Source organism: Mustela lutreola, chromosome 1, assembly GCF_030435805.1.
Source record: "Mustela lutreola isolate mMusLut2 chromosome 1, mMusLut2.pri, whole genome shotgun sequence".
Lineage (NCBI taxonomy): Eukaryota > Metazoa > Chordata > Mammalia > Carnivora > Mustelidae > Mustela > Mustela lutreola.
The window spans coordinates 87,741,572-87,753,952 of record NC_081290.1 but is presented as its reverse complement, the minus strand read 5'-3'; the positions used below and the strand labels follow the sequence as shown (position 1 = coordinate 87,753,952).

Below are 12,381 nucleotides of genomic sequence, written 5' to 3'. Positions count from 1 at the left end.
CTCTGAAAGAAAGTGTTTTATAGTTTCTTCCTTAACTCAGCGGGACCTTTCACAAGCTTAAGGTATTTTATTTAGTCTTAAATATGTTTCTATCTCTTTGGATATATGCTAATTCATATATAATACACCAGATTCCCTTCAAGTTGACATAGTAAGAGTTACTTTAGCAGTGCTTAGAAATTTATCACAAACTATGTAGGAACACATAAATAGAAAATTCGGGATTTATCAATTTCCTTTGAGCATTGGCACCAGCCAAGATTCAGTTGTTGTCCTTCCTATCATAGGCTCTATTCTTGCCAAGTTCAAATGTTAATCTCCAGTCTTACCTAATTCAGTGTATGTGGCTTGCTTCCTTGACTTTTCAGCAGCAGTCCTCTCTCTTTCAAATTAGTCTGTCAGTTTTCAGGGGAGAAGTGCCCCTACCATCAAGTCAAGGTTGGTGGGTCAGTGACATATTTCTCTCTGAGTCAGATCCATAGGCAGGGAGCTGTTAACAACAGCAACTTTTAGGCAAAGAATTAAACGTCTTGACCCTTGGCTATTAGTATTATCTATGCCAGACATTTAATGGGTTTAGACGAATTACTGATGGTAAAAGATATCATCGCCAGGGATGTCAGTAGAGACCTCACTCAGGTGACAATGAGAAGAGACAGCTAGCATATAAAAAGCTGAACCAGAACAAAAAAAAAAACCTAATAGCAACTTTTGGTATAAGTCCAGTATTGTGACCACTAGCCATCGTGGGAATGCAGATGTCCCTTATAACCTGAGAAACTGGGGTTTATGAACTTGCACTTGCCATAGGCATAATTCTTTCCACTCTTCTACCTGGCCCCATTTCAGACTGTTGTGTTATGGCATATCCCTGGATTCCTCTGCCTTCTCCCCTGTTTATGATTCCTGCAGTGATTTGCAAAACATTCTCATTTCCTTTGGACACGTAAAATATTTTGGTTTTTAAGAGTCATGTTATGTCGATTGCTACCAATTGAGAGTATGAAGCAAGACGGGTTTTTTCCTCCAATACCTTCACATAGTAATTGTGAAGACTAAGGAACCCTCACTGTTTGAAAACATTTAAGGGTCTTTCCCCCACCCCCTTTTGAAACTAGAAAATCCAAAAGTTTAAAGAGTAACTATTTTTAACTGCCAAAGCCTATAGTTAGAGGCTGAACTTGAGTAGTTTTTTAATATACAACAGACTCTTACTCCTTTCCATAGCGGGATAAACTTTGGTGCCATGAACAACAGAGGTCCAGAACAAATATTAGGATTTATGATTTCTTATGTGTTCACAAAACTGTAGGTTTTTAAAACTGCATATAGTGAGGTTAACTGTAGTTTTACATTAAAGTCCCCAAACAACATCATTGTTGGCATTAGTAAAGAAAGTGTGCCTGGTCTTTATGTGCTAGAAAATTGCCTGTCGATTTCTCTATAATGCTATAGATCGTGATATCCTGAACAAGATATCTCAGTATAGAAATGTGTATATAACTTGTGTGGACCATAATATTCTGAAACATAGAAGAAAATGTATTCTCTGAGGATATATACATTTAATTACTGTAAAAGTAAAATATATTTTTTTAACCTATAGAATAACTTTCTTAGTTGAGGGGCCTTAAAAATGAAATGAGACCTACATATACAGCAAAGTAGGGAAAATAGATTTTTGAGGGCTTAGTTATTGAGACTGACAATATATACTGATCAGGTTTGTCAGAAAAATACAGTAATTGAAGAGGAATGTATATTATTTTTGAAAGATAAAACACTAGGTTAAATGCAAAGTTTACTACTTAATGAGGATTATTGCTTTTAGAAACCAGTCTTATAAAATTTTACACAATCTATATGCATATACAAAGATTAAGGTCAAATTTGCTTTTAACTTTTCACAATTTGTGTGTTTTATTTTGTTCTGAAGTAATCAACCCTGATACTTACATCATGTCTGTTTTTAATTCGCAGAAGTGGTGTAAGCAAAGCATTTTTGGATCCATGTTGAGCAAACTCCCTCATAAGCCAAAACTGAAAAATCAAAGTACTGTAAAAGAATAAACAATCCAAAAAACAGAACATGGGGGAAGGGCCATAAAGTTCAAATCTGACATTTAACAGAGGGCCAGATTTGTGCAATTGATGCGTAAGTGGAAGAGATGGTAGTGAGGAGGAGAAATTACCCTGCTTCTTATTTCTTTTCTCATTGTGTCATGACTTATGTAAATTTTGATAATCTGGCTGAAGTATTATTTGTCTTTACTATGAAGTTATTTTTTTTCGCCTCTTTCTACCCTGTAATTCTTTGGAAGTAAGTCATTGTACATGGGGCTAATGCTCCATGTCTATCTCCCTTGAGGGAGAAATAGTTACAAATTTGGAATTCTTTTGCATGAGAAATTTGTCTATTCTCCATTTATTTATTCAATCACTTATATCAGTATACACTCATGGGTGTTTATTTTATATTGTGGGTTATAATCCAATACTGTGTTATTTATTTTGTTCAAAATGTTTTTGCTATGGTCATTGGGAGCTTTTTTTTCAATTGGAAAAATTGGCTCCTATATTCTCTGACACACCCCCATCAATGCTGGGAGGATTTTGAGCACTTCCTAATGGCCTTCAAGATGCTCCACATTCATCCTCTATATTCCTTACTATAGTCTAGGATGAGCCATTTCTCTAAGGAGCCCTCATTGCTCTTATGGGCAATGGAATTAGTGCTCAGTTGGTACTCCCTACAATACCTGGTCTATTGGGATACATACCATACCAACAGGTTCTGCCTTCTCAGCCAGTTCCTAGTATTTCAGAGGAAAGCAATAGTACTGGTGATTAAGTGGATAATACATCATAAACCCACTTTTTCTTTTTTTATAGAAGTTACTTGTACCTTTACAAAACAAAGGGGAAGGAACGAAAACTTGCATCTGTGCTCAATGTTCAGATACGTAAATTTACTAAACTATTACAGACTTGAAAACGAACTACATTTTCAAAATGGTTTATGTTCTAGAATGTGGATTTACCATCAACTAAGATAGGGAAGTCTATGAGTGGGAACAGGTTTTATGGGGAAAGATGAGGAAGTCAGTTTTGGACATGTTGCATTTGAGATGAATATTGGGCATTCTAATGAAGACAATGTGTATTGACCACATACTATATGTGTCGGGCACCCTGGAGGCTGACAGAATATCCAAAAATTGACATAGTTAGGTCTCCCTCTGGGGATTTGGCCTGTGAAGCTTAATGATGATCTTTCATGTTATCTTTATGATCATCATGATTTTTTGACTCTTTACTTGTGCTTGCTTCTTCTACTCCTGATCTTAAACCTGGAATAGGGAAGAGGAAGATTTTTATCATTGGCACTGAAAAGTGACAAAGTAACACAGATTGACTTCAATTAACATGAAAAGCAAAATAAATTTCACCAAAGGTAAAGTGAAAGTATTGGCTACGGAATATCCACATCTTCCTAGGTGTAAGTGTTTCATGTTATCACACTTTTATCTTTACCCCACATGGATCACATAGCTGTGTCCTTGTGCAATGTATGCTTCTTTGTAATGCTACCTGTCATTTATTTGCATCACAAAGATAAGTTGCTTTAGTAATTTCTTGCAAAAAGTGGGCAAGTTAGATAAGTTTATATATCCATTTTTAAAAGTTAACAGTGATCAAAACATTAAAGCCAAGTAAATATTCAGTAAAATTTTTATCCCTAGAAGCAGATTATAGGATCTAATACCACACCCTTTTTTTGGATGACTGAGATGCCTGTTACATTCAGATCATTTTCATTTTGGTTGTTATGCCAGCTCTTTTCATTGTTCTGTTCATTGATTTATGTTCTCACAGTTTGTGCCACTGTTTAGTTTATCTTAGAACTAAAGAATCTGGGAAAAGATTCAAGTCTTTTGAATGTGTGTTTTCCTAACCCTGAAGTTTCCTAGATTTGAGCTGGAATCTGGTAAACTCATTAAGGTTTATGTCATATACCTATGTATACATGTTGTATTTATATATAGATATAAATATGTATAAATTTATATGGTTTTCTATGAGTTTATAATCCTCTCTTCCTATCTAATATGAAAAATTATTTTTCCTTTCTTCCCTTAGAGTAAATAATTTGTTGACAACCACCCCCACCCCGACCCAGCACATTCCCCAGAGGCCAGTAACTATCATCAGTCTACATTCCCCAGAGGCCAGTAACTATCATCAGTCTACCCTGTGAAGTTGATTTTTGAACATTTACTTGAAATAATGTAGCAGCCTATTAGACTCCATTACTTGGAATAGTATTTCCAGGTCTAACTATTTGTAAAGCTAGCTATCCCTACCCCATTAATAGCTGAACTGAAATAAAAAGGGAGAATAGTCTCCTCTCCCGCAAGACACTGCCAGAAATCAATATGGTCTACGTTACTTATTCTCCGTTATCTACTTGTGTTTTGAGAATTCTAATCATACAATGTTCCAGTTTAGTTTTTGGGCATTATATACGTTAGCTATTTTCTATAAAATATTGTTTTTATGCCTTGGAAATGGTAACCACTAGAAAAAAATTGCTATAATTTAAGGAATTGGTTCTGTTTCTGTGTGTAAAGTATTAACGAAACCCTCTTCTTTAGGAAGGTTACCTCTGGGTTACCCTTCCATCACTGGCATGGAACCCTGATAAAAGTAAAAATGACCCCTGACTGGTAACCTGCCTGTGGACTGGGAGGAATGTGGATGCACTATGAATACCAAGCTGGAAGCCACAGCTGTGGGCTTCACGAAGTGTAGTGTGCTCTTTGTTAGTGGGTATAACCCCCTTTGTGAAAGCTGTTCACGGGGTGTTTCAAGTCTGAGGCAGGGCGGCTCCCATCGAATCTGTGTGTTCTTGCTGCCTAAACACCTGGTCTGTTCCCTTGGCGGGGCTGGTGAAGGTCCTTGGATTCTTCATCTGAGGAGGCGTTTGAAAGCTCTTCTGCTGACTTGCTGTGTTCCTTCCTGCACCCCACCGCTGAGCTGGTCTGTTGAATCTTGCAAACTAGTTTGTCCCTCTCAAGCAAAGAGCACTGCTGCTGGTTGAGCAGAACGGGCAGTATAGTGTCATAAGTATTTCATATGAAAATATAAAAGTAACTACTTATTTTTCCTTTATTTTTCAGAAATGTGTTACCGACGAGTGTTTCTTCTTTGAGCGATTGGAATCTAATAACTACAATACTTACCGGTCAAGGAAATACTCCAGTTGGTATGTGGCACTGAAACGAACAGGGCAGTATAAACTTGGACCCAAAACAGGACCTGGGCAGAAAGCTATACTTTTTCTTCCAATGTCTGCTAAGAGCTGATCTTAACGGCAGCATCTGATCTCATGTCACATGGAAGAAGACATATATTTTTGAAATTTATTAATGAAATAAAAGAAAAGAAAAATGTGTACAGCTATCTGCTCAGTTTGGATGAATGGTCAGATAACCTTTTTATCTAAGAGTAAACATTTAACCATTGCCTTACTAAAGAAAAGCAACAAAAATTCCCGGAAAATGTATAGACTTCCACCTTTTGTATTGCATTTGCCTTTACCCATTGAAGCTTACTTAGTGCTACAATCTTTTTCATACATTTGCTTCCTTTGGAAAGAGGCTTTTAAAATTTGCATGTTTTCATCAAACAAGTTTTCTTATGAAAATTATAAACATTAGAATATTAAAGTCAGATATTTAGTTAACCCTAAATGTCCACTACTTTTTATAGTACGGCACACATTATTCTGCATGTGCAATTTACTTAAAATTTTTTAAAACATGTAACTATGGATTTAATCCATTCCTGTCATAGTTCTGTAATTGGCTGGCAGTTCCTTGTGATAGAGTTTATAGAACAAGCCTGTGTAAACTGCCGGAAGTTCTTCCATGGTGAAATCAATCTTGTCAAACCCTTCTCTGTACCCATACAGCAGCAGCCTAGCAACTCTGCTGGTGATGAGAGTTGTATTTTCAGTCTTGGCCAGGTCACTGAGATCCATCCATTCACACCTTAAGCATTCATGCTGGCAAAAATCTATGGTGAATGAATGTGGCTTTAAGCGACAGATGATATACATATCTGACTTCCCAAAAGCTCCAGGGTTGGTATGCTGTTGCCGAAGGCTCAGGAGGGACCTGAATTCTGATCTTATACCAGTCTCTTCAAAAACTTCTCGAACTGCTGTGTCTCCTACATAAAAGAAAGATGTACAAAATCAGTAAGAATCACATTTTTAGAATTTTAATCATCAAAGATTTTCAGATAAAGTAGCATTATCTAAAGGTTGAGAAACAAAAAACCATCCTAAGAAAGTGTTCAACATAAACTCTTTGCCTTCTGGACATCCTGAAACACCAAAGAATTTTCTTACCAGTGTATATCGTAGAAGCTTTTGAAATACTGAATATTTCTTTGGCTGCTATGTGCAGGCTTACCTACCTGTATACTTTGGGAGTCACATTTTTAACTTCTTCTGGCTCTATTTCCCAAAAATTGAAAACACAGGTTCCTGCAGTTAATATTCCCACATATTTCATTATTGAAATATGTTTGTGATATGATATATATGATGATATATTTCATTATTGAAATATATCAGTTTGTGGTCATACATCAAAACCGCCCAAACTTATACACATCAGTATTGAGAAAAAGTGATTCATTCTTCCTCACAAGTCTGTAGAGCTACAGAATGTATTGAGCTGTGAACAGTTCAAATCCTTCCCGGTGATCCTGGTTGGGGCTGTCAAGCCTCTGACATCTAGAACAGTTTCATTTCTAACCATTCTGTTATGCTCCCCTAGTTATCCTGTCAGTAGAATCCCAGTATGGTAATTTTTGGCATTTCCTTTGTTCCTTGAGATTCCAAAGAACTATTTTGTAAAACTATTTGTAAAAACAAACTTGCATTAAGAAAGTTTGTAAAAACAAACTTTGTATTAAGAAAGGTTTTGTATTAATGTCTTGTAATTTACAGAATTTTATAATACGACAAAGGTTTCACATTTTATAAGGTTGGTTATTTTCAATATTATGCAAATTTCTGGAGCAGGATTTTGGTTGCTTTTTCTAAATCTCCAGAAGAACCCCCTAAATGGGCTTTCTCTAATTTTGGGATGTTCTGTCACTGTCTCCCAGAGTGGTCATGAGAAATTCTTTAAAAAGCTGTGTTCTTTGCTCAGTTTGCTGGAAGCTTTCCAATGTCACAATTGCCACAGGCATAGATTTTTGTTCAAAGATCTCTATTCAATGCTGTGTCCTTGTTTGTCAAATAGAAAATTATATTTGCCTTCTCAGTAGTCCTACTGATGAAGAATAGGCAAGGAAGGGGAAGTCAAGGAAAAAATCTCAATTTCCACATATTCTGACTATAGATTGTCTTAATTGCCTACATATGCTTGTGGGTGTGTCTCCTCCCCACCCCCATCCCACTAAGAAACAGCTCTGGAAATATGCACAGGAAAAGCAAAGTGTTCTAAAATATAAGACATTTATTTGTCTGCCATTTTGAACTACATGCTGACTTCCCCTTCCCTTGAGGTTTGCCATAGATTAAAACAGTAAGTTCTAACCATGTTTAAATTAAAAACATGAAAGAATGTATGTGAATAAAAGGAAAACCTTTCTTAATACAAATAATTTTCAGCTTGGAATACAATATATGATTGTTATTAAATCTGGTAGATTTAATATATCTGAGATTGTGGCACTAGTCTTAAATTTGCTGATTTCACTTAGCTATTGTTTAAATGTTTATTTTTTTTAACACCTTGAAAAATGACCATGGGGGTTCTGTTAAACTTTTAGTACCACTAATCCAAAGTCTGGCATTTCATTTGGAGTCTAGCCTTTTTATGTATCATGGAGGCACAGGACAGACTAGTGAGTGGATCTACTCTACTAAGCAGTCACCTTAGCAGCTGATTGGAAGTCAGCACTGCCTCTGTAGTTTGATCAGTTTAATTTGAATCAGCATAGCATTGGCTGGACTAAAAACTGAATGAGTAGATAAGTGCTTTTCCAATCAAGGTATGAGTGAGTCCTTCCATCTCAAGATGGAAATCTTTACCCCAAGGTTTTTTTGATAAGAATTAAAAAAAAAATTTTATGCAGATAAACTGCTTTATTCTGTTGTACTTTTATTTTAATGTACTGTAAGCTGAACTGAAATAACATTTACTGTTTTATATGTTTAAAGAACCAAGAGGGTTTTGTTTTTATTTTTGCTGATTGAGAGCTATGTTTAAATATGTCACACAGTGTTTTGTTTAGTTACAGGACAGTGAAATGGAATTTATTTTGTTATTTCTATTTTGTAATATTTAATAGGATTAGGTTGAAAGAAAATAGGAAAGACTGTGCAGCTTGTGGGTTTTCCTGGCGTTTCCCTCTGATTCTGGTGCACTGATGAGCTCTGAGCAGCCCCCACTGCTTTATGGTCCTTTGACCATGCAGGAGATTCTCTTTCTGTCAATAGTAGTGAATTTTTTTAGGAAGGCAATTTCTCTGTTTTTAACCTTGTAGATACTTTTGTACTATTAGGGTATTATTTTAAAGCCCGAAGATTGCATTCTGTTTTGTATATGACCCCCTTAGTTTTTTTAAGCATTATGGATAAGAGTGTTTCATTTACCTAGTATTATCAAAGAATGAAGGATTCCAAACAAATGCGTTTCCCAGTTAACTAGTGTTTCTCAGTTAACTAGTATTTACTACTTAAGAGCTAATATGAATGTGTGCACATTTGTGATGGCTCTATTCCGAAAGTATATTACATACTTTCCTAAATACGGAGTTTAAAGAACATAATTTTGATAATTATTGGGTAATTTGACTTTATCCTTAAGAATAATCTATTGTGTTGGAAGATGGAAATGCTCTAATATAGACAGACATAATCCTTCAAAATTCTATTGTCAGTTATCATTTCTAGCTGTTTCAGGATTTTATCAGGATTTTATTAGCTTTAATTAGTAATACTCCTACACAATACAAGGAATGCCAGTGGCTGCTTTTCTTATAACTCCTCATGGCTGAATAGGTGGGTTGTTGTACCAACCACAAATACTTAATTCAGAGTTCACTTTTTTTTTTTTTTTTTTTTTATTAATCTGGACTTGAAGAGTTCTGGAGTATACTTAAAACTAAAACTACGCATACTTGGCTTGGAAATGTGTTTCTTCATTTGCATTAAAATGTAAGTATCTTGAAAATTTACAAAATCTGAAAAAACTCAAAAGGAAAAAGTCAACTGACTTTTTGAGATAGCAAGATGCAGAGGAGGAAGCTAAACATAGCTCCTGTAGCCTGATTTTTGCCTAATATAAATTGGGTGAGGATGTAAGACATAAATTTAATTAGCTCACACACACTCTCATATATCACATAAGGGTAGTGTGAGATTAATTAGGTGTTCCAAAATAAATGGCCCTCTCTTTTAGCACTTGTACCACCACGAAATCTTTCTACGGAAGACCTAAGCAATGGACTCTAAGCAGAAGATCCATAAGTACCTGAAAACCAAAATTTGCTATGGATATATCTCATTGTAGTAAATTTACTTATGGTTTGTTAGGAGTTGGCTATGTACTGTGTATAGGGCATTTTAATCTGTGTAACATTTTTAAAAAATGAAGTTTCAAGTATATATACGTTTTCAAATAAAATATTTAAAGATAACTTCGAAAGTTGCCTTTATATATAAATGTTGGCTAAAGAGGGGACATGCATATGGAGGAAAAATCATGGAAAATTACAGTGATACCAAATGAGGCATCTATTGATTTCTTATGACGCAGACTGCATTTGACCCAGTCAAGGGTCAGGAATAGGGAGGAAAACTTTGTTTTTATTCTTTCTTCTATTTATTGTAGATTCAGTAACATAGAGTTCTTAGCTTATGTCACATTTGTTTGAAATACTGAGCTCAGGAAGTTGCTTTAAGGAACTCTCAGTTGAGACTCACTTGTATGTGACATTTTATTACATTTTGGCTTCCTGACTATTTAAAATAAATAGTAGACAGAATTTTTATAAAGGGGAATTAAGTCACTACTGCTCTATAACTGAGTTTATAAATACTTATTTTGAAGTTCATTGAAAAGTTATTTAAAAGTTATTCATTTAAAAGTTATTTCATCCTTGTGTGGTGAAATGGTCAAGAATTTGTGTTTTCTTATAGTTTAATTCCAGGAACAATATTAGTCATATCCAAAATCACCCTTAATGCTAAACTTTACTAATGTATATACAAAGCTTTTTATTTTCAAACAAATTACTCTAGAAGCAACCCTAAGCAAAATAGGTGGTATGCGCCTAATGGTATTTTTTTATACTAGTGAGATAAGTTGTAATATTACAAGTTTTGCTGCTAATTTTATATAAGCCCTGAAGTAACTTCTCTGAAATTTCTCAGTCTAAACCCATTAGAAAATTTAAAATCTTATTTTCAGCTATAGAGCAAACAAAGTAAACATAAATTTCCGAACATTTCCAAGCCAATTAAAAATATGTAAGGTATACATACCAATATCTTCTCCAGGCTCTGACAGGCCTCCTGGAAACTTCCACATATTTTTCAACTGCAATATAAAGTCAGAAAATAAAGTTAACATAGCTTCATTCACTAACACATACATAGAGACCCCACAAAATCCACCCATAATTGGTCAATGCGTTGAGAATTTATCTTTTGGTAATGGCATGCAAATTCCCTTCACCTTCCTTTTTCTACCCTTCTTCTTCTTGGGTGGGGGAAACTGGTTACTTAAGAAATCTTTTCCTACCTTTTCCTTCAGGAAATAGAAGTGGTTTTGTTTGGTTAATGTGATAAATTCTGTATGAATAAAACAGTGGAGGGAAATATCTACTGAGTTTGTGTAATTTTAAGAATTTTGCTGCTAGTTAACTATTAACAAATAGATGGATCTTACAGATGCTGCTATAAATAAGTAGAAAGTACAGTATAAATTTAATAACTAAAGTATGCTATTTTTAATTTTCACATTTATTTTCTGTATTGTGTGTCTAATCAGATTTCTCTTGTTCTGTGTGTTATGATTTTATATACATATGTAATTGCTTTTCATGGGTAGTATGAATAAATTTGATTAGTTTAAGCTTGAATTGTTTTCTGTGTTTGTGTGTATCATTTCATATTTTGGTGGAGGGCAGGTGGGAATATATGTTCTTAGAGTGAGAGCACATATGGAAAAAATGATTATAAATATGAAATGGCATGGGACAATATTCTGAAGGCGGACATGGCTTTCTTCCTATTACAATTCTGTTTTATATATATATATATATATATATATATATATTAAAATGACAAACTGCAGAATGAAAAATTATTATGTACTTGTAAAGGTCCTACAGCTTGGAAACTGTACACTTCAAGCTTCATTCATAAAACAGGTTTATGGACCTTTTACTGGTGTGCTTTTTGACCCACTCATTTCCTGGATGAGTGCTTCATAAAGAATGTGTCATTTCCCAACTGTTCTAAGTTGGAGACCAATGGCATGGTTCCCAGTTTCCACAGACTGTTGATTATGTGGGTATAGAATTCAGGCTTTCCATCCTTCCCCATCTGGCTCAGACTTGAGATTGATTTATAAAGCATATTTTATTAATGTATAAATATATCTCTATGCATATCTCTACATTAATACACTGTCTTTGGGATTTTGTTATGAAATCGTTCCAGAAGCTATTTCTATAGAAACTATCCAGTCTTTTTCCTGATACAATGTTAGATTTCACCACCATAAATTCTATTTCTAACAAAAGAAATGTTATAATGGGGGCAGAAAATGCTTCCCCCAAACAATAACTTAAAATCTTTATCTAGACTTGACTATAGAGACTATTGATTAAATTATGAACTTACTAGAAGGGGGAAAATTGTAGATATAAGGACTACAAACAGCTTAAATTAATTTCATTTTATTATTTCATAAAACACAGGTATGGAAAGATTAACTATACATTTTTGTGGTACTCTGGCATTTTCTGGCACCACTTGAGTTTATAAACATATATTTTTATCCCCAAGGATACAGGTCTGTGAATCACCAGGTTTACACACTTCACAGCACTCACCAAAGCACATACCCTCCCCAATGTCCATAATCCCACCCCCTTCTCCCAAGCCCCCTCCCCCCAGCAACCCTCCGTTTGTTTTGTGAGATTAAGAGTCACTTATGGTTTGTCTCCCTCCCAATCCCATCTTGTTTCATTTATTCTTCTCGTACCCACTTAAGCCCCCATGTTGCATCACCACTTCCTCATATCAGGGAGATCATATGATAGTTGTCTTTCTCCGCTTGACTTATT

The 12,381-nt window shown here is 34.9% G+C and overlaps 2 protein-coding genes across 6 annotated transcripts in view; one reads left to right on the top strand and one right to left on the bottom strand.

The window, feature by feature from the left end:
* The window catches only part of FGF2 (fibroblast growth factor 2), a 67,039-nt gene extending 55,870 nt beyond the window's left edge, over window positions 1-11,169 (top strand). Inside the window, 1 exon segment of the mRNA XM_059169011.1 lies at window positions 5,181-11,169. Within this exon segment, the coding sequence (XP_059024994.1) occupies window positions 5,181-5,366 (186 nt within the window). The 3' untranslated portion in view covers window positions 5,367-11,169.
* Window positions 5,410-12,381, bottom strand: part of NUDT6 (nudix hydrolase 6) — a 54,095-nt gene continuing 47,123 nt past the window's right edge. For all 5 annotated transcript variants that reach the window (XM_059169013.1, XM_059169012.1, XM_059169015.1 and 2 more), the window contains 2 exons: window positions 10,571-10,625; window positions 5,410-6,234 (listed from right to left, as the gene is read on the bottom strand). In XM_059169013.1, the coding sequence (XP_059024996.1) occupies window positions 5,837-6,234; window positions 10,571-10,625 (453 nt within the window). In that variant the 3' untranslated portion in view covers window positions 5,410-5,836. The remainder of the gene's footprint in view (window positions 6,235-10,570; window positions 10,626-12,381) is intronic.